The sequence below is a fragment of the Peromyscus maniculatus genome, chromosome 7 (genome assembly GCF_049852395.1).
Source record: "Peromyscus maniculatus bairdii isolate BWxNUB_F1_BW_parent chromosome 7, HU_Pman_BW_mat_3.1, whole genome shotgun sequence".
Classification (NCBI taxonomy): domain Eukaryota; kingdom Metazoa; phylum Chordata; class Mammalia; order Rodentia; family Cricetidae; genus Peromyscus; species Peromyscus maniculatus.
In genome coordinates, this window is record NC_134858.1 from 17009139 (window position 1) to 17028129 (window position 18991).

At 50.7% G+C, this 18991-nt stretch overlaps 2 protein-coding genes across 8 annotated transcripts in view; one reads left to right on the top strand and one right to left on the bottom strand.

Annotated features, from left to right (window-relative positions):
* Positions 1-998: 998 nt before the first annotated feature.
* On the bottom strand, positions 999-14384 carry Cdc37 (cell division cycle 37, HSP90 cochaperone). 2 transcript variants are annotated; one of them, XM_006987018.4, is made up of 8 exons: positions 14150-14384; positions 7729-8007; positions 7218-7326; positions 7019-7134; positions 6819-6941; positions 5801-5983; positions 5627-5698; positions 999-1571 (listed from the first exon to the last, which is right to left on the bottom strand). In XM_006987018.4, exons 1-8 carry the CDS (start codon positions 14249-14251, stop codon positions 1416-1418), a joined length of 1140 nt encoding a protein of 379 aa, XP_006987080.1. In that variant the 5' UTR covers positions 14252-14384; the 3' UTR covers positions 999-1415. The 2 variants fall into 2 exon arrangements, with proteins under 2 accessions (XP_006987080.1, XP_015861044.1); XM_016005558.3 differs by having other exon boundaries at positions 7218-7479; positions 14150-14365.
* A 45-nt stretch (positions 14385-14429) lies between these two features.
* The window catches only part of Pde4a (phosphodiesterase 4A), a 69773-nt gene continuing 65211 nt past the window's right edge, over positions 14430-18991 (top strand). For 2 of the 6 annotated variants that reach the window (XM_016005549.3, XM_076575781.1), the window contains exon 1: positions 14442-14570. The gene's annotated coding sequence lies outside the window, so the exon portion shown is untranslated. Of the gene's footprint in view, positions 14815-18991 lie in introns of all 6 variants that reach the window. The other 4 variants (XM_076575783.1, XM_076575780.1, XM_076575779.1 and 1 more) reach the window with 4 other exon arrangements.

Sequence of the window (18991 nt, forward strand, 5' to 3'; positions counted from 1 at the left end):
CACAGCCTTGAACTCCTGGTCCTCTACCTCGGGTCCTGGGATTGCAGGTGTGTGCTACCACACCCCTTTTAGACAGGGTGGGACTGGAGGTCAGAGTTCCCTGAATGCTGCACAAAGCACTCTACCAACCAGAGCAGTCTCAAGCCACTAATTCATTTTCCCTGAAACAGGGTCTCGGTGGTCAGCCCAGCCTGGCCTTGAACCATGACCTTCTGTTTCACTCTTCCACCTGCCGGATGGCAGGTGTGCATTGTTTTTTGGTTTTTTTTTACAGTGTGGGAATGGAAACGTTAAACCAAGCTCTGCCATAGAACTCCAGCCTGAGACCCATGGTGCTCTTTCCAACAGCAGAAAGACCCCCAAATCCTTGACAATCTCCTCCAGTGGACAGGGAGAAGGTGCAGGGTCGCAGCAGAGGATGCTGGTTCCATTGCAGGAAGCACCTATAACTGCAGCTGCAGGAGACTACATGCACACGCACACACACACCTCACACATTTAAAGCAAAAGTTAAAATTGAAGCCTAGTGTGGCTTGTGCTTTTGATCTCACCACTTGGGAAGCAGAGGCAAGCGGATCTCTCTGAGTTTGAGGCCAGCCTGGTCTACACAGTGTGTTCAAGAATAGCCAAGGATACATAGAAAACCTGTCTCAAAAAGACACATGCGCACACACACACATGCACACACACAGACACACACAAATTTCAGAATAAGATGCTCCCCTAGCAGAGGCAAAGGCCCGTGTGAAAGGCTACCTATTTCTAATGTAACCCAGGCTGCCCTCAAATTCGTATCCTTTTGCCTCCATGGAGTGCTTGCTAGGCGAAGAGGGGAAGATGAGGAAGGAAAAGAGGACAGGCTGAGAAAGACGAGTTGGAGACACTGATGGCCTAGGACTTCTGAACAGTGAGAGGCAGGGCCAAAGCATGGCTGTCAGGACTCTGGTTCTCCCCACCCAGGTTCACCCTCTGCCTCACACAGCACTGAGCCATCGGCATCCAGCACCTGGAACTGTTTATTAGACATTGTTGCCAGTTGCAGGACAGAAAGCTAGACAGAAGAAAAACAGTGACCACAGACCCATAGGGACAGACCCTGCCCATCTGGGGACACGTGTATCCCCAACCCAGTGGACCGACCTGGCAACTGCTGCCCCTCCCCAGACCCCCAGGACTTTGGCATAACGCTGATTGGCGGGGAGGGGCTGCAGACAGTAGAGCCCCTCAACCCGAAGCAGGAAGTGTGATGAGTGCTGGGGACAGGCTGGGGGAGAAGGGACATGGGGCAAGCCGTGGGCTGGGGTGTGAAGGGCAGCAGAAGGAGTCAGGAGCTAGGAACATGGTGTCTAGGTTTCCTTTTCTGAAGAAGAAGGGCCCACAGAGGCCTGCAGGCCGGTGGCAGTGGCAGGGGCAGGTCACGCACTGATGTCTTTCTCGTTGCCCGCTTTGGGGACGGCTTCCAGCAATGGGTCCCCGGGGCCCGCCTCCTCCCCCTCCTTGGCCTCACCAGACTTGGAGTTGGGGACCCAGAGGCCAGAATCGATGCAACGCTGCATGTGGTACTTGGCATCCTGTGGATGGAGAACACAGGCAGGTGAGGCTGTGCCAGCAGCATGGTGGCCCCACTGTCCCGTGCCTCCCTCCAGGCTGCTCAGCACCCCCTCTACCCAGAACTGTCTAGAAGGGCAATGGAAAGGGCTGGTACTGTGGCTCAGCGGGCAGAGCGCTTGCCTAGTGTTCCTGCGGCCCTGGGTTCCATTCCAGCACCACATAAAACCAGATATGGAGGTGCATACTTGTGACCCTCCACTTAGGAAGTGGAGGCACTGGGGTCAGGAGATCAAGGTCATCCAGCTCTACAGCACATCTGAGGTCAGCCTGGGCTACAGGAGACCCTGCCTCAAAAAATATCACAAGCACACAAAAAGGAGTGGAGGGGAAAAGAGAAACATGGCTCAGCAGTTAAGAGTGCTTTCGCCAGCCGGGCGGTAGTGGCACACGCCTTTAAATCCCAGCACTCGGGAGGCAGAGCCAGGCGGATCTCTGTGAGTTCGAGGCCAGCCTGGGCTACCAAGTGAGTTCCAGGAAAAGCACAAAGCTACACAGAGAAACCCTGTCTCAGAAAAATAATAATAATAATAATAATAATAAGAGTGCTTTCTCCCAAATCATGAGGACCAGAGATCAGATCCAGCACCAAAGTAATAAGTGAGGTGTCCTGAGCACTCAGAAAACAGAGGCAGGAGGATCTGTGAATTCAAGGATAGCCTGGAGTACATAGTGAGACTATCTCAAAAACAAACAAACAAACAAACCAAAAAACCCCCGATAAATTAGGACGGGCTGGGATCTTACTGACAGCCCCCCAAACTGTGTAAGTGCACACTCCCCAAGCTGACCAATGCTACCACCTGTTCACTGTGAAGAGCAGCTGCAAACAGAAAGGCACCCAGAGGTGAAAACAGACAAGATGGCAGGCACCAAGTCAAGAACAAAGCTCAGCAGAGGTCTGTCTGTCTGTCTGTCTGTCTGTGGTGCTGGGCATAGAGCCCAGGGCTGCACAGAAGTTTGTGTCTACCACCCAGCCACAGCCACAAACTTGTGAAAAAATTATTTTTCACATTTTTTATTTGTCTGTGCATGCACGTGGAGGTCAGAGAGGACTTGGGGAGTCAGTTCTCTCCCTCCACCATGCAGGTCCCGAGGACGGAATGCAGGCTGTCAGGCCTGAGGGCTTCTTCTGCTGGGCTATCTTGCAGCCTTCACTTGCTTTTTGAGGTAGGGACTCAGAACGAAGCCCACATAGGTCTCAGCTTCACGAGCCTCCTCCAGCAGCTTTGAGGGTGTGCCAGAACACCTGTTTTTCTAATAACTATACGTTTTTTCCAAATGATTTTATTTTTTGTTTTGGTTTTTGTTTTGTTTTTTTTTTTTTTTTTGGTTTTTTCGAGACAGGGTTTCTCTGTGTAGCTTTGCGCCTTTCCTGGAGCTCACTTGGTAGCCCAGGCTGGCCTCGAACTCACAGAGATCCGCCTGCCTCTGCCTCCCGAGTGCTGGGATTAAAGGCGTGCGCCACCACGCCCGGCCTTTGTTTGTTTGTTTTTGAGACAGGGTTTCTCTGTGTAGTTTTGGTGCCTGTCCTGGATCTCGCTCTATACACCAGGCTGGCCTTGAACCCACAGAGATCTGCCTGCCTCTGCCTCCCAAGTGCTGGGATTAAAGGTGTGCGCCACCACCTTTTATTTTTATATGTATGGGTATTTTGCCTACATGTGTCTGTCTGTGCACCAGCTGCATGCCTGGTGTCCACACAGACCAGAAGAGGGTAAAGGATGCCCTGGGACTGGATGGAGTTATAGATTATTGTGAGCTGCCATGTGGGTGCTGGGAATTGAACCTGGGTCTTCTGGAAGAGTAGCCAGTGCTCTTAACCACTGAGCCATCTTGATAGCCCTTCTGGTCTTATAGACTGGCCCTAATGAATCCTGGGCCTCACTATGTGAGCAGACAGTGACCTTGATCCCGTTCCTGGTCCTATGGAGTGCTGGGACTGCAAGTATGTACTTGTCACTACTGGCTTTCTGGGGTGCCAGGGACTGAATCCAGGTCATCCTCCATATCAGACATGTGGTTTGCAACTCAACTGCAGCCCAGGCCTGCCCAGAGAACTGCTTTTTAAAGACTGTATGTACAGTCCTGCCTGTCCTGGAACTCACCCTGTAGACCAGGCTGGCCTTAAACTCAGAGACCCGCCCGCCTCTGCCTCCTGAGTGCTGGAATTAAAGGTATGCACCACCACTTCTGGCTCCAGAGTAAATATTTTTAGAAGCTGGGCGGTGGTGGCGCACGCCTCGGTAGGCAGAGCCAGGTGGATCTCCGTGAGTTCGAGGCCAGCCTGGGCTACCAAGTGAGTTCCAGGAAAGGTGCAAAGCTACACAGAGAAACCCTGTCTCGGAAAAAAAAAAAAAAAAAAAATTTTTGGTTTTTTTTTTTAAGTTATTATTATTATTTTATTTTTTTCTATTATCAGCTTGACACAGTACAAATTCTTATCCTAATAGTGAAATTTTTCATTGGAGCTTGCCCAGTGATTGAGTAAAATCAAAACTCAGTATAAGCCACAGTCATCCTAGGGTCCCCCCTGCTATGTGGCCTCCCTGGATCTGTGGGTTGAAGTTGGAGTAAATATTTTTGATTCTGCCATATAGTGTCTGGTCATAGTGACTCTGGGGCCACAGCAGAAAAATCAACTGTGAATGATGCAAAAAGAAGTATGGGGCTGGCCAGGCGGTGGTGGCGCACACCTTTAATCCCGGCAGAGGCAGAGGCAGAGGCAGAGGCAGAGGCAGAGGCAGAGGCAGAGGCAGAGGCAGAGGCAGAGGCAGAGGCAGAGGCAGAGGCAGAGGCAGAGGCAGAGGCAGAGGCAGGCAGATCTCTGTGAGTTCAAGGCCAGCCTGGTCTACAGAGCGAGAACCAGGACAGGCACCAAAACTACACAGAGAAACCCTGTCTCAGAAAACCAAAAAGAGCGGGCGGTGGTGGCGCACGCCTTTAATCCCAGCACTCGGGAGGCAGAGCCAGGCGGATCTCTGTGAGTTCGAGGCCAGCCTGGGCTACCAAGTGAGTTCCAGGAAAAGCGCAAAGCTACACAGAGAAACCCTGTCTCGAAAAATCAAAAAAAAAAAAAAAAACAAAAAAACAAAAAGAAGTGTGGGCAGCATTTCAATTACACTTGAGCTACAGAGGTAACTGGTGAGCCTTCCATTAGAGCTTGCAAACTCTCTTCTAGACATGCATTCCCATGGAAGCTTCTAGAATCCCTAGCACTGGTCCTGTGTATAGAATGTTTCCACAGACAAGGAAACTAAGGTGGCTAAATCAGAGGCCAGCTGACAGAACTGGCAACAAACCAAGTCATTAAAATTCAAACCTGATCTGGATGGCTGGCTCAGTGGTAGAGCCCCTGCCTAGAATCCCCAGTGAGGGGCTGGGGTGTGGCTCAGTGGTAGAGCCCCTGCCTAGAACCCCCAGTGAGGGGCTGGGGCGTGGCTCAGTGGTAGAGCCCCTGCCTAGAATCCCCCAGTGAGGGGCTGGGGTGTGGCTCAGTGGTAGAGCCCCTGCCTAGAATCCCCAGTGAGGGGCTGGGGTGTGGCTCAGAAGCAGACCGAGTGTGTGGGAAGCACTGGGTCACATTATCAGAGTCACTCAAAGGGAGAATAAAGGAAAGGCTCAACACGCCCTACAAGATGACGATGCACAGTACTCATCACGCAGGGCCTCTTCAGGAGTGCTGGGCCTCTCCTTTTTTTAAGAGAAGCCCAGGAGGGACACTACCTTTCCTTTGTTTCTTTTTGCGCTCCTGGGATGGAAGCAGAGGCCACACATACCAGGCAAGATCTACTGAGCTATGCCCCATCCTCTTATTGTCATTCTGAGACAGGGTTTCACTAAGCTACTCTGGCTCATCTTGGACTCATCCTGTCTAAGCCTGGTCTTGAACTCACAACCCTGATCCTTAGCCTCTTAAGATGACAGGCTTGCACCCCCAAGCCCCGCCCATCTGCTGCAGAAGCTTGGGGACAGGTCTACAAACACAGGCGCCCTCAGGATGGCTATGGGAACTCACAGTGGGATCCATCTTGCTGATGGCGTCCTGCAGCATCTGCACATCCTTCACATCAAAGCACTTCTGCAGCTCCTGGGTAGAGAGGCAGGTGAGGGCTCAGGCTGGTGGGTGTGGGGGAGGGGGCGGCAAGGCTCACAGATCACCTCCTCCCTCCTGGGCCCCAAGGAGCCTCACCTCTGGCAGCGACTCGTAGACCTCCACAGGGTCCAGGCCACCAGGGCCCAGCCTCTTCTTGCGCTCCTCCTCCTCATACTCCTTCATGGCCTTCTCTATACGCAGCTTGGCGCGGCCCCGAACACGCTCCTTAAAGGCCTCCAGTTCATACTTGAAGCCCTCCATGTACTGGTGGTCTGCGGTCTGTGGAACCAGAGAGTGGGTGCTGTTCACTGGACACCGACACCCGGGTGTTTAGGGGACGAGGCCCCTGTCTGCAGCTCTTGGAAGCTTTCTGGGGCTCCCTGAGGCCCTTTCCTGAACTCCTCATGGGCACTCAAGGCTGGATCTTTCTCTCCTGAACTCAGCCCCTTCCCACTACCGTGTGGGCCCATCTACGGATGGCCAGCTGCCTGGCCCCGCTAAACAGCAAGGCCTGGTCCACCCTCACGTGTCCTCCAGCAGGGTCTTATAGACACCGCGGTTCCAGATTGTTCTACCCTGCTCTGCTCTCAGGATCCCCAGTCTTTCAGAGGACCATGTTCCCTTCCCAGCATCCACATGACAGCTTGGAAAACCATTGACTCCAGCTCCAGAGTTCCAACACCTTCTTCTAACCTCTAGAGACACTTGCATGCACAGGATCCACATAAACTCACTCAGGCACACACCCATCAACAAGAAATAAATGAATAAATCGTGCACACCCAACAGCTTGTCTGACCACTGGACTCACATAAGGGTAGAAGGAGAGAACCCACGCCAACGGTTGTCCACATACACACCATACAGACATATGTGCATATACATACATATATACCACCACACATATATACTATACGTACAATTGTAAAAATTAAAAAAGAAATGAACATGGCCATATTCAGCCACTGTCACCCCAGCATCACCCTGAGACACACACACACACACACACACACACACACACACACACACACACACACCCGATAAAGGATCTGACAACACAGGTCCCTAGTCGGTGTGTACACTGTGGACCTCCTGGTGGTATGGGAGCCCATACCTTGATCTTGGTGAAAAACTGCCGGAAGCAGGCCCGGGGGTCGACCTTCAGACTCTTGGCCAGCTCCAGAATAAACTGCATCACCATGGTCTGGTGGGCCACCTGCTCCATCAGCGCGCACTTCTGCCAGGACAGAGAGGTGGGGTCAGCCAGCAGCAGGGTCTGGGACTCGTTCTGAAGCCGGGCCAGGCTTTACTCACCTCCTCCACTTCCAGGTCAATGCACCAGATAACCAGGTAGTTGGCTGTCTCCTCGCACACCAGGTGGACATTGTCCGACAGGTACTTCTGGCTGTCGTCCCAGCGGTGGAGCATGCCTGCAGGGAAGGATGTTGCAGAGGCCATCGGAAGCTCCTCCCTGGCCTTGGCTGCCGACTGGAGGCCCCATGCAGGAACTTACCGAAATGTTTGATCTGTTTCTCATACTTTTCAACGAAGGTCTTGTGCTTCTGCTCTCTTGCCTCCTCCGAGTCTTCCTCTGCCTTCTCAGGCTTGGTATTGACCATGCTCTGTGACAGGGCGAGAGGGCAAGTGGGCTGGGGCAAGGCGGGGGTGCGCCTGGGGTGCGGGGGCGGGGGCCGTGGCCGCCGCGCCCATCCTGTCCACATCGGAGGCGGTGGCGTCGCTAAGTGCATCAAGGTGGCAGAGGCGTGGCCGCGGGCCTTCGGGCAGATCAGAGGGTATGGGTGGGCTTCGTTGGCCTCCAGCAGCCAATCCCAAGCTCAACCTGTCCCCCCTGGGGCTCTACTTGGCTCTCATTGTCAGAATTCTTTTTCTAATTTACAGGGATTGGGGGGAGACAAGGGTGGACCCGGGGCCTTCACAGTTCACACATAGGTCTAACCTCCACCACCAAACCATGCCCAGCCCAAGTCTGACCATGCTGTGCAGCGCTCCCGCCCATGTCCCACCTTGCTGAAGCCGTCTTTGCTGAGGGTGTCCACATTCCAGGGCATGTTCTTCTCCTTCTTGCGCATGTCCTCCAGCTTCTGCTCCCAGCTCCGCTCCTCCTTGCGCAGCTGCTGCGCCTCGGCTCGCAGCCGCTCTAGCTCCACCTGGCCACTGCCCTCAGCCACCTCCAGCTCCCTCAGCTTGCGCTGGCACTCAGCTACCTTGCGCTTGCATTCACGGCAGCCTCGATCCAGTTCCTCCTTCTCCTTCTGAAACTGCTCCATGCGCTCCACTCGGGCCTGCAGGCAAGGACAGCCAGCAGCTGCTCACTTACAAAGAACAACGTTAGGAGCCGGGGCATGGTGGCGCTCGCCTTTAGTCCCAGCACTCAGGAGGCAGAGACAGGTGGATCCCCGAGTTTGAGGCTAGTCTACAGAGAAGAGTTCCAGGACAGCCTAGGCTACAGAGAAAACTTGCCTCAAAATAGAGAGAGAGAGACAGATACAGAGAGGGAGAAAGAGAGAGAGGGAGAGAAGGAAAACAAACAAACAAAAAAACCGGCTGGAGAGATGGCTCAGAGGTTAAGATCACTGGCTGCTCTTCCAGAGGCCCTGAGTTCAATTCCCAGCAACCACATAGTGGCTCACAACCATCTGTAATGAGATCTGGTGCCCTCTTCTGGCAGGGATACATGCAAACAGAACACTGTATCCATAATAAATAAATCTTAAAAAAACAAAAAACCAATTTTGTCCCTTGCCCCCTGTCCAGCCAGAGCCCTGGGGTTTCAATCTCTGCACTAGACATGACCCCAGGAGATGTATACACCAAGGTGTAAGCCTTGACCTCCCCACTTCCACCCTGCCCACCATAGAGGACTAACTAGACACACCCTGGTCAGGGACAACCCCTGAGCCCTTGCTACAGTCCACATACCCATGCGCCACCTGCTGGTGCCGATGCCACATTTTTACAGTTTTTCATCTCACTAGCAACAATCTCTCTGCGCAGCTGAGAATGAACCTGAACTCTGATCCTCCTTCCTCTCTAGTGCAGGTGCAAGGCAGAGCAACAGGAACTGGTCATGTGAGGGGAGCAGCAGAGGCCTTGCTCAGCATTTTCATTTTGAAAATATAGGTTTGGTCAATTCGTTTATCTTTGTGTGTGCGTGTTCACACAACACATGCAGAGGAAATGGGGGAGCTCCCCTGTGTGAGCACCAGGGTTGACCCGGGGCGTCAGGCTTGGTGGCAGGTGCCTCTCCCACTGAGCCGTCCTTCTGTCTTGCTAGTCCTTGCTTACCATCTTAGGACAGCTTGGGTTGCACCAGTACCATAAGCAAAGCCAAAGTGGCCGTGGTGGAGCATTCCTGTGACCAAGCACTCAGGGAGGCTGAGGCAGAGGGCCGAGTGCATACCAAGCCAGCCTAAGCAACTCAGCAAGACCTGTCTTGAAATAAAACTTAATGCCTTCAATCGTAGCAATGGGCAGATGGAGGTAAGTGGATCTCTATGAGCTCAAGGCCATCCTGATCTACACAGTGAGACCCTATCTCAAAAAACAAAATAAATAAGTAAATGAAGTAAATGAAGGGCCTCCACACATGCACTCTGGGCGCACGAACAGAAATACAACACAGACACACAGACACCTGGGTACATGAAGAGACCACACACACACACACACACACACACACACACACACACACACACACACACACACACACACACACACCTGGGTACATGAAGAGACACCGCACGCACGCACGCATGAGGCTGGAGAACTCTATAGGAGACGACCACAGTGAGATGCTTTCGTAGGGAGATAGCTGGAGCACTGAGCAATAATGAGCCTGAGTTCAGATCCCCAGCATTCAAGAAAAAACTGTGCTGCCTGTAACCCCAGCATTGTAGGGAGCAGAGACAGGAGGATGGCTTGTTGGCCCCAGCCCAGCTCCAGGTTCACTGAGAGATGCTGTCTCAAGGGAATAAGACAGAGAGTGATGAAGCAGGACCTGACACCCACACTCATGCCCACACATGACAACAAAGTCCCTACACAGCAGCCCTGGCCTGTGTCACGTCCTCCTAAGGGCTCTAAGGTCAGCACCTGCTGGCCCAGACAGCAGCAGGAAGTTGCCAGGCTGTTGGCATTCTGGAGGATGGCCACCATTTTCCCTAGTGTCCTCTGAATAACTGCCAGGGAGGCTGAAGCTAAAAAAAAAGGGGGGGTGGGTCTGTGGTGTCGGTGATAGCAGCCACCTGCCCACCAGGCTGACATCTTCCACATGGGAGGGGCTGCAGCAGGCTGACCAGGCACAAGTAACAGGATGATGCGGGTGTTCTTTTCAGAAGGGACACTGAGCTCCTCAGAATTCTGACACTACAGAGCTCATTGGAAGGAGCCAGAAGAAACTCTACATAGCACATATGTGGCCACAGGGCCTCGGAGGTGGGGCTGGGAACTCACTTAACCCCTTTTCTAACCTCCACACCTTTTGTTCTGGTGGTAGCCCTACCAGGGACAGAACCCAGTGCCCACACCTGCTGCACGAGTGGCCTGCCACTGAGCTCCACACAGCTTTTGTATTTCGTAGTTTGACTCTGTGTCTCCTTACATCACTGAGGCTTGCCTGACCTCACTGTGCATTGTCCAGGCTGGCCCTGACCTCACTCTGCATTGCCCAGGCTGGCCCTGACCTCACTTTGCATTGCCCAGGCTGGCCCTGACCTCACTCTGCATTGCCCAGGCTGGCCCTGACCTCACTCTGCATTGCCCAGGTAGGCCTGACCTCACTCTCCACTGTTGAGGATGGCCTTGAATTTGTGATCTCCTGCCTCGGCTTCACCAACAGCTGGAAAAATAGGCCAGCACCACTGGGCCAAGTTGGGATTTTTTTATTTCAATTTTTAGTTCATTGTGTACACAGTGGCAGGAACAGATGTGTGCCATAGCATGTATGTGGAGTTCGGAGGTCAGAGGACAACTTGTAGGTATTAGTTCTCTTTCTACCGTGTGAACAGCAGGGGTCAAACTCGGGTCATCAGGCTTGGTGACCAGTGCCTCTACCCACTGAGCTACCTTGCTGGGCCCGTACTGTTTATTTTTAGACAGGGTTCATGTAGCCCAGGCTGAACTCTACTTAAGAGGTGGCCAAGGATAGCCTTGAACAACAGCCATGCACTATCACATCTGGCTTTGAGTTTGTCTGGAAACCATAATAATTACTGTTGACAGTACTATTACCCCACAAGACACACCTAAACAGTGAGGACAGGAACAAGGGAATCAGTTGTTAAACACCGGGAAACTTACACCAACCCTATGGGTCACACGGCTCCTAGTCATATTCTCAGGAAGACTGAGGCAGTCAAAAAGAACTCTGCAAGTCACAGCACATCAGGGTCACAGACTGGGCATGGGAACTTGTCAGACCTCTGCTCAGAGCTTATGAATCCAGCCCATCACAGAGGGATGCAGGAAGTGGCAAGGTCAGGACACACACCAGAACCTGCCCGTCCTCCTACATGTGGGGCAGAAAGGCCCCACCCCCCTCAGTACCACAGCCACCACAGCAAGACATGAAGCAGGCTCTGTACTAGTACAGCAGAGGCCTCCCTCCCACCCAGCAGGCCCCAACTGTTCTCCACACAGTAGGAGGGCAAAGCTATCATGCAACAGAAACAGGTGTTCCCAAGAATAGTTCTCCAGCCACCAGGGTCTCCAGTGCTTCCTAATCCATGCTATGAGAGGTATGGAATGTTGGGCTGGCACGCGAGGCCATGCACTGGCAGCTTCCCTGACATGCGGTCGTCCTAGGAAAGTGAAAGGAATGGGTGTGCACACGGGGTGGAGGATGTATGCAAATTTGGGGACTGGATTTGGGGAAGAAGGGGAAGGACCTTCTAGATAATGAACAGGAGCTGCCCGCCCTCAGGAAGGCAGAGTGCAAAATTCCTAACTGGAAGTACCTGCCCTCAGCTTGAGTGTAACACACTCAGGGGCCAGTTAGAGGGCTCAGTGGGTAAAGGCCTGCCACCAAGTCTGAAGACCTGAGTTTGATCCCCAGAACCCATATGGGAGAAGGAGAAAACAGATTCCAGCAAGTTATCCTCCGACCTCCACAAGGGTACCATAGGATACACATGTACATTTACACATTCATGAGTGTATACACAAATGAGTAAAATCTAACTAAAACATAGAGTATAACACACACAGGTCTGTGGCTGTATGCTTTGATTTGGGAGAGCAGATAGACCACTGTCTCTTTACTGCTGTGCTTGGGATCGAACCCAGGACCTCCCGAACGCTAGACAAGGGTTCTATCACTGAAGCACATCTCCAGACCACCCTTAGATCTTGGTAGTCTACTATGTCCTGTGGGCGATGCTGGGCAGAGGAGGAAGGGGAGAGCATGGCTCCAACACACTTGGGATTCTAAGATCTGAATCTGGGGAATCTGTTCTGGGTAGATTTAAAAAAATGTGTAGACTTTATTTTCTTTGCTTGATTGTCGACAGGATCCCATGTTGCCCACACCAAGCCTCAAACTTACTATGTGGCTGAAGGCTCTGAATTTCTGACCTTCCTGCTTCTAGCTCCCAGCGCTGGGACTACAGGCCTGTCCCGCCACGACTAGATTTTAAGCAGTGCTGGGAACAGAGTGCAAGGCAGTGACACACAACTGAGCTCCAACCTAGTTAGTTTTTGAGACAGTGTCTCGTGTAGTTTAGGCTAGCCTAGAATTTGCCATTTAGCAAGGATTGACTGAATTCCTGATCCTCCCATCTCCATCTCCCAAGGTCTGTGTTTGCAGGTGTGTGCCACCACGTTCAGCAAGGAAGGTGATGTTGGGATAAGATCCAGGAGGTCCCCCAGTGAAGTAGGGTGATCTGAACCCCGGAGGGAAGCCAATGAGGCTGGAGGGGAAAGGGTGGGCAGGGCAGGATGGGTTTGGGGTTCTGAGCTTGGGTCTGGTGAGTTCTTTTCTTTCTGGTTTTATTTGTTTGTTTTTCGAGACAGGGTTTTCCTGTGTAGCCCTCGCTGTGCTGGAACTCTGTCTTAGACCAGGCTGGCCTTGAACTTACAGGCCTGCCCCTGCCTCCTGAGTCCTGAGATTAAAGGTGTGTACTACCACTGCCTGGCTCCCAGTTTGGTGTGTTTTCAATGATGGCCAAAGTTCATATAGAAGCCAGGGTGGGCAGGATGGGGTCTACTTACTATAAAGGAGAAGAGGTTCTGGCCGGAAGTTAAGTGGGTGGGGTTTCCTGGAATAGTGGGAAATAGGAGGTGGAGAGTAAGAAAGGCCACTGGAATTGAATGATGGTGTAGGAGTGGGCTGGAGGTCCAATGCAGAGAAAGGGGAATCCAGCACTGAAGTCCTAGGTGAGCCTGAAGTCCCTAGGGGGGGTCTAGACTCCAGGGAAAGGGATCCTGGGTTGTGGAATCCCAGCTAAAAACTAAGACAGAAAAATTAAGGGTAGGACACAGCCCTCATTCAGTTTGGGAGTTGGGGGCAGGGGTCCCAGGGCCTTCATGGAAATTCGTGCATGGGATCCTGGGAAGTAGATGCCACAATCAAATCAAACGTATTGTGGATCCAGACTCTGGGGGGGTGAGGAGAGGTCGAAGGGAGATGTGAAATCAGAGGTGGGCACATGGCTAGGATGAGGGAGACCCTGACAGAATCTGAGGTCTGGACTCCGAGAAAGAATTCTGAGGAGAAAAAAAAAAAAAGGTTCCACACAGGATGATGGGGACCCATACACACAAGGGTTGGTGTTGGGGGAGTCCAGACTCTGATGAAGGTATTAAGAGCTGATAAGATGGCTCAGCATGTATAGGGGGTTGTGGCAAATTGGGGTGGCCTGAGTTTCATGCCCAATTCCATGAAAGGAGAGGCCTGGCTTCGGCCAACTGTCCTTTAATCTACACACGCATGTTGTGTCCCATGTACACAAGACACACAGCACAGTGAGCAAACTAACAAATAAATGAACAAATAATCTGAGAGAGCAGAGGAGGAAAGCCCAGGGATGCAGGCGGAGTTAGGGTTCCCAGTGATCCTGAGGTCCTGGGATGGAATTTAAAAGTCCAGCCCAACATGATGGTGCACGTCTTTAATCCCAGCACTGGGGAGGCAAAGGCAGGCGGATCTCTGTGAGTTAGTGGCCAGCCTGGTCTACAGAGTGAGATCCAGGCCAGGCAAGCCTATAGTGAGATCCTGTTTCAAATAAAGACACACACACACACACACACACACACACACACACACACACACACACATACACCCCCCAGATTGTGGAATAGAAGGCTCCAGATGTCAATAACTGAGGTTTCCCCCACCCCCCGCGCCAGGGCGGCCAGGGTAAGAGGTCAGAACTCTAGAGCGGGGGGTCCCGGGAGTGGGGGGAAGGGGATGCACGCGCACAGCCCCACCTGGTGCCGCCAGCGGAAGAGGCTGGCCGTGTCGATGTTGGGGTGCGTCTCGTCCTCATCGTCCGACACCTCGATGTGATCCCAAACGCTGTAGTCCACCATCTTCGCCTCGGAGGCCCGGATTGGCTCCCGGCTCTCCACACGGCCGGGCGCTGAACAGGGACCCACAAGGGATAGAGAGTCCGCTCGCGGAGCCCCGCCCCTTCCGCTTCCGCCCCAGGGTGCTGCGCACGACGGCCCCGCCCCAGCATCCGTGCGTGGCGTCACGTCCTTAGCAACCGGAGTCGGCGGCACTGACAACCGAGGTGATTCTTAAAGGGCCAGGCGCACGTGGTGCGGCCTTGTGGGAGTTCCCGCCGAAACCCAACTGATCATCCCTTGGGGACAAAAACGGTAGTTGCTCAGGGCTTGGTGGCCCAAGGTAATCCGAACATTTGGGAGGCAAAGGCAGGCGGCCTGCTAGGCCAGCCTCATCTACATAGTTCCAGGCCGGCTCGGGCTACACAGTGAGAGTCTGTCTCAAAAGATCAAAACTGAGGCTTCGGGGTGGTTCAGCCGTTTGGAGCCTCTCTTCCAGGGAACCCGGATTCTGTTCCCTCGCCACACAGCCTTGCACAATCGGGGAACTTCAGGTTCAGGGACTGACCCTGTCTCAAAAAAGTAAGGTGAGAGCCGGGCGGTGGTGGCGCACGCCTTTAATCCCAGCACTCAGGAGGCAGAGGCAGGCGGATCTCTGTGAGTTCGAGGCCAGCCTGGTCTACAGAGCGAGATCCAGGACAGGCACCAAAACTACATGGAAGAAACCCTGTCTCAAAAAACAAAAACAAACAAAAAAAGATCTTGTGGCTGGAGAGATGGCTCAGAGGTTAAGAGCGCTGGCTGCTCTTCAGGAGACTTGAGTTCAATTCCCAGCAACCACATGGTGGCTCACACCCATCTGTAATAATAAGATCTGGTGCCCTCTTCTGCTGGGCAGGCATACATGCAGGCAGAACACTGTATACATAATAAATTTTCAAAAAAAAGTTCCTTTTATTATTTTTTCCTACTCATTTATTTATTTTGAACATAAAAGCAAGTTACAATTCAAAACTCCAGGGTTATTTGAAACTGGAAAATATTTTCTCTGTAGAAAATAGTAAAAATGATAACATTTCCCATAAGCCTTTTTAAGCCAAATGATTGCTGAATTATACATATAAATACTGATTTGATTCTGGCATACAGGGGCTGGAGAGATGGCTCAGAGTTTAAGAGCACTGACTGCTCTTCCAGAGGTCCTGAGTTCAATTCCCAGCAACCACATGGTGGCTCACAACCATCTGTAATGAGATCTGGCGCCCTCTTCTGTATACATAATAAATAAATAAATCTTTAAAAAAAAAAAAAAGATTCTGGGATACAGAAGAAACCTATCTTCATCTGCTCAGAGAGCTATGTTTTCTTAAGCTGTGTAAGTGAGATTCCTATTCATCTTCCCCTTCACTGTTTGATTTACGGCAGACATTTTTCTATAGGCTAATATATAAAGTAAAAAGATTTTAGCCTGCCCTCCTGAAAGTATGGCCAGCATATTCTTTCATCAGCTTAATACAGTACAAATTCTTATCCTAATGGTGAAATGTTTCACTGAAGCTTGCCCAGTGATTGGGCAAAACCAAAACTTATTATAAGCCACAGTCATCCTAGGGTCCCCCCTGCTATACATATAGCCTCCCTCGTTCTGTGGGTTGAAGTCTGACTGTACTTTGCTTTATATCTAGAATCCACTTATGAGTGAGTACATACCATGTTTGTCCTTCTGAGTTTGAGTTACCTCACTCAGGATGATATTTTTTAGTTCCATCCATTTGCCTGCAAATTTCATGATGTCATTGTTTTTACTGTTGAGTAGTACTCCATTGTGTATATGTGCCACATTTTTATTTTAAATTTTTAAAATTTATTTTACATACCAACCACAGATCCCCCTCTCATTCCTCCTCCTGCTCCCCCTCAACACCCCTCACCCATCCATACCTCATCCCCCACCTCGAAAAGGGGAAGTTCTCCCGTGGGGGGGACAGCAAAGCCTGGTACATTCATTTGAATCAGAACCCAGCCCCTGCCCCTGCCTCAATGGTGAGCAGGGTGTCAAACCATAGGTACTGGGATCCAAAAAGCCAGCTCATGCATCAGGGATAGATCCTGATCCCACTGCCAGGGGCCCCTCAAACAGACCAAGCTACACAACTGTCTCCCATATGCAGAGGATCTAGTCCAGTCCCATGCAGGTTCCACAGCTGCTGGTCTAAAGTTCATGAGTTCTTATGAGCTTGGTTCAGTTGTCTCTGTAGATTTCCCCATCATGATTTTGACCTTCCTTGCTCATATAATCCCTCTTCCCTCTCTTTGGCTGGACTCCTGGAGCTCAGCCTGGTGCTTGGCTGTGGATCTCTGCATCTGCTTCCATCAGTTACTGCATGAAGGCTCTGTGATGACAGGGTATTCACCAATCTGATTACCAAGGTAGGACAGCTCAGGTACCATCTCCACTATTGCTAGTAGTCTAATCCAGAGTCATCCTTGTGGATTTCTGGGAATTTCCCTAGCACCAGGTTACTCCCTTATCCCGTAATATCTCCCTCTATCAAGATATCTCTTTCATTGCTCTCCCACTCCATCCCTCCCCCAGCTCGACCATCCCGTTCCCTCATGTTCTCATCCCCCACCCCCTCCCCTCTGTTGTCCCTCCTCATCCCCAGTTTACTCATGGAGATCTCATCTGTTTCTTCTTCCCAATACGATCCATGCATCCCTCTTAGTGTCCTCCTTGTTTCCTAGCTTCTCTGGAGCTGTGGGTTGTAGTCTAGTTATCCTTTGCTTTACAACTAGTATCCACTTAAGAGTGAGTACATACCTTGTTTGTCTTTCTGAGTCTGGATACCTCACTCAGGATGATATTTTCTAGTTCCATCCATTTGCCTGCAAATTTCATGATGTCATTGTTTTTACTGCTGAGTAGTACTCCATTGTGTATATGTGCCACATTTTCTTTATCCACTCTTTGGTTGATGGGTATCTAGGTTGTTTCCAGGTTCTGGCTATTATGAATAATGCTGCTATGAACATAGTTGAGCAAGTGTCCTTATGGTATGATTGAGCATCTCTTGGGTGTATACCCGAGTGGTATCATTGGGTCTTGAGGCAGATTGACTCCCAATTTTCTGAGGAACCGCCATACTGATTTCCACAGTGGTTGTACAAGTTTTCACTCCCACTAGCAGTGGAGGAGTGTTCCCCTTGCACCACATCCTCTCCAACATAAGCTGTTGTCAGTGTTTTTGATCTTAGCCATTCTGACAGGTGTAGGATGGTGTCTCAGAGTCATTTTGATTTGAATTTTCCTGGTGACTAAGGATGCTGAATAGTTCTTTAAATGTCTTTTGGCCATTTGAGCTTCTTCTGTTGAGAATTCTCTATTTAGCTCTATAGCCCATTTTTTAATTGGGTTGTTCAGTATTTTGCTGTCTAGTTTCTTGAGTTCTTTATATATTTAGATCAACCCTCTGTCAGATGTGGGGTTAGTGAAGAGCTTTTCCCATTCTATAGGCTGTCGTTTTGTCTTATTTACCGTGTCCTTTGCCTTACAGAAGCTTCTCAGTTCCAGGAGGTCCTTAGAAAAGAATACTGGAGCTGGAGAAATGGCTCAGGGGTTAAGAGCACTGGCTGTGAGTTCAATTCCCAGCAATCACATGGTGGCTCACAACCATCTGTAATAATAAGATCTGGTGCCCTCTTGTGGTGGGCAGGCATACTTGCAGGCAGAACACTATACATAATAAAAAAAAACTTTTTTAAAAAAAGGATCTTTATTCTTAAAAAAAAAAATTTTTTTTGAGACAGGGTCTCACTATATAGTCCTGGCTGTCCTGGAACTCACTATGTACACCAGAGTGGCCTCAAATTCAGATCTGCCTGCTTCTGCCTCCCAATGCTGGGATTAAAATCATGCCCCACTACGCTGGGCCTGCCCTTAAAATTTTTTTTAATTTACTTTCTAGGGGCTGAAGAGATGGCTCAGCAGTTAAGAGCACTGGCTGCTGTTCCAAAGAACTCAGGTTCAATTCCCAGCACCCAATGACAGCTCACAACTGTAACTCCAGCTCCAGATTTAACACCTACATGCAGACAAAATACCAATATACATAAAATTAAAATGAATCATCAGTTTTATAAAATTACATTTTGTTAAGTGTGTGTGTGTGTGTGTGTGTGTGTGTGTGTGTACACGCGCACGCGCACGCGAACATCAGGAGAACTTCCTGAAGTCAGTTCTTTTCCACTATGGGTTGCCGGATCAAATTGAGGTCATCAGGCTCGGTGGCAAAGCACCTTTATCAACTGAGCTGTCTCCCCGGCCCCAGTCCTTTAAATAAATAAATAAGTAAGTAAGTAAATAAATAAATAAAAATAAAAGTGTGTGTGTGTGTGTGTGTGTGTGTGTGTGTGTGTGTGTACACGTACCAGGTGCACACCGCAGATCATAAGGTAGTTTGCTGGAGCAGGTTCTCTTTTTAGCTGTGGGTCGTCCAGCTTTGGCGGCAACCATCTTTACCACTGAGCCATCTCATCAGCTCCAGTACTTAAGAAAAAAAAATTATGGGCTGGAGAGATGGCTCAGCGGTTAAGAGCACTGACTGCTCTTCCAGAGGTCCTGAGTTTAATTCCCAGCAACCACATGGTGGCTCACAACCATCTATAACAATTTCTGGTGCCCTCTTCTGGCCTATAAGCATATATGCTGTATACATAATAAATAAATAAATCTTAAAAAAAAAAAAGAAGAAAAGAAATTATTGG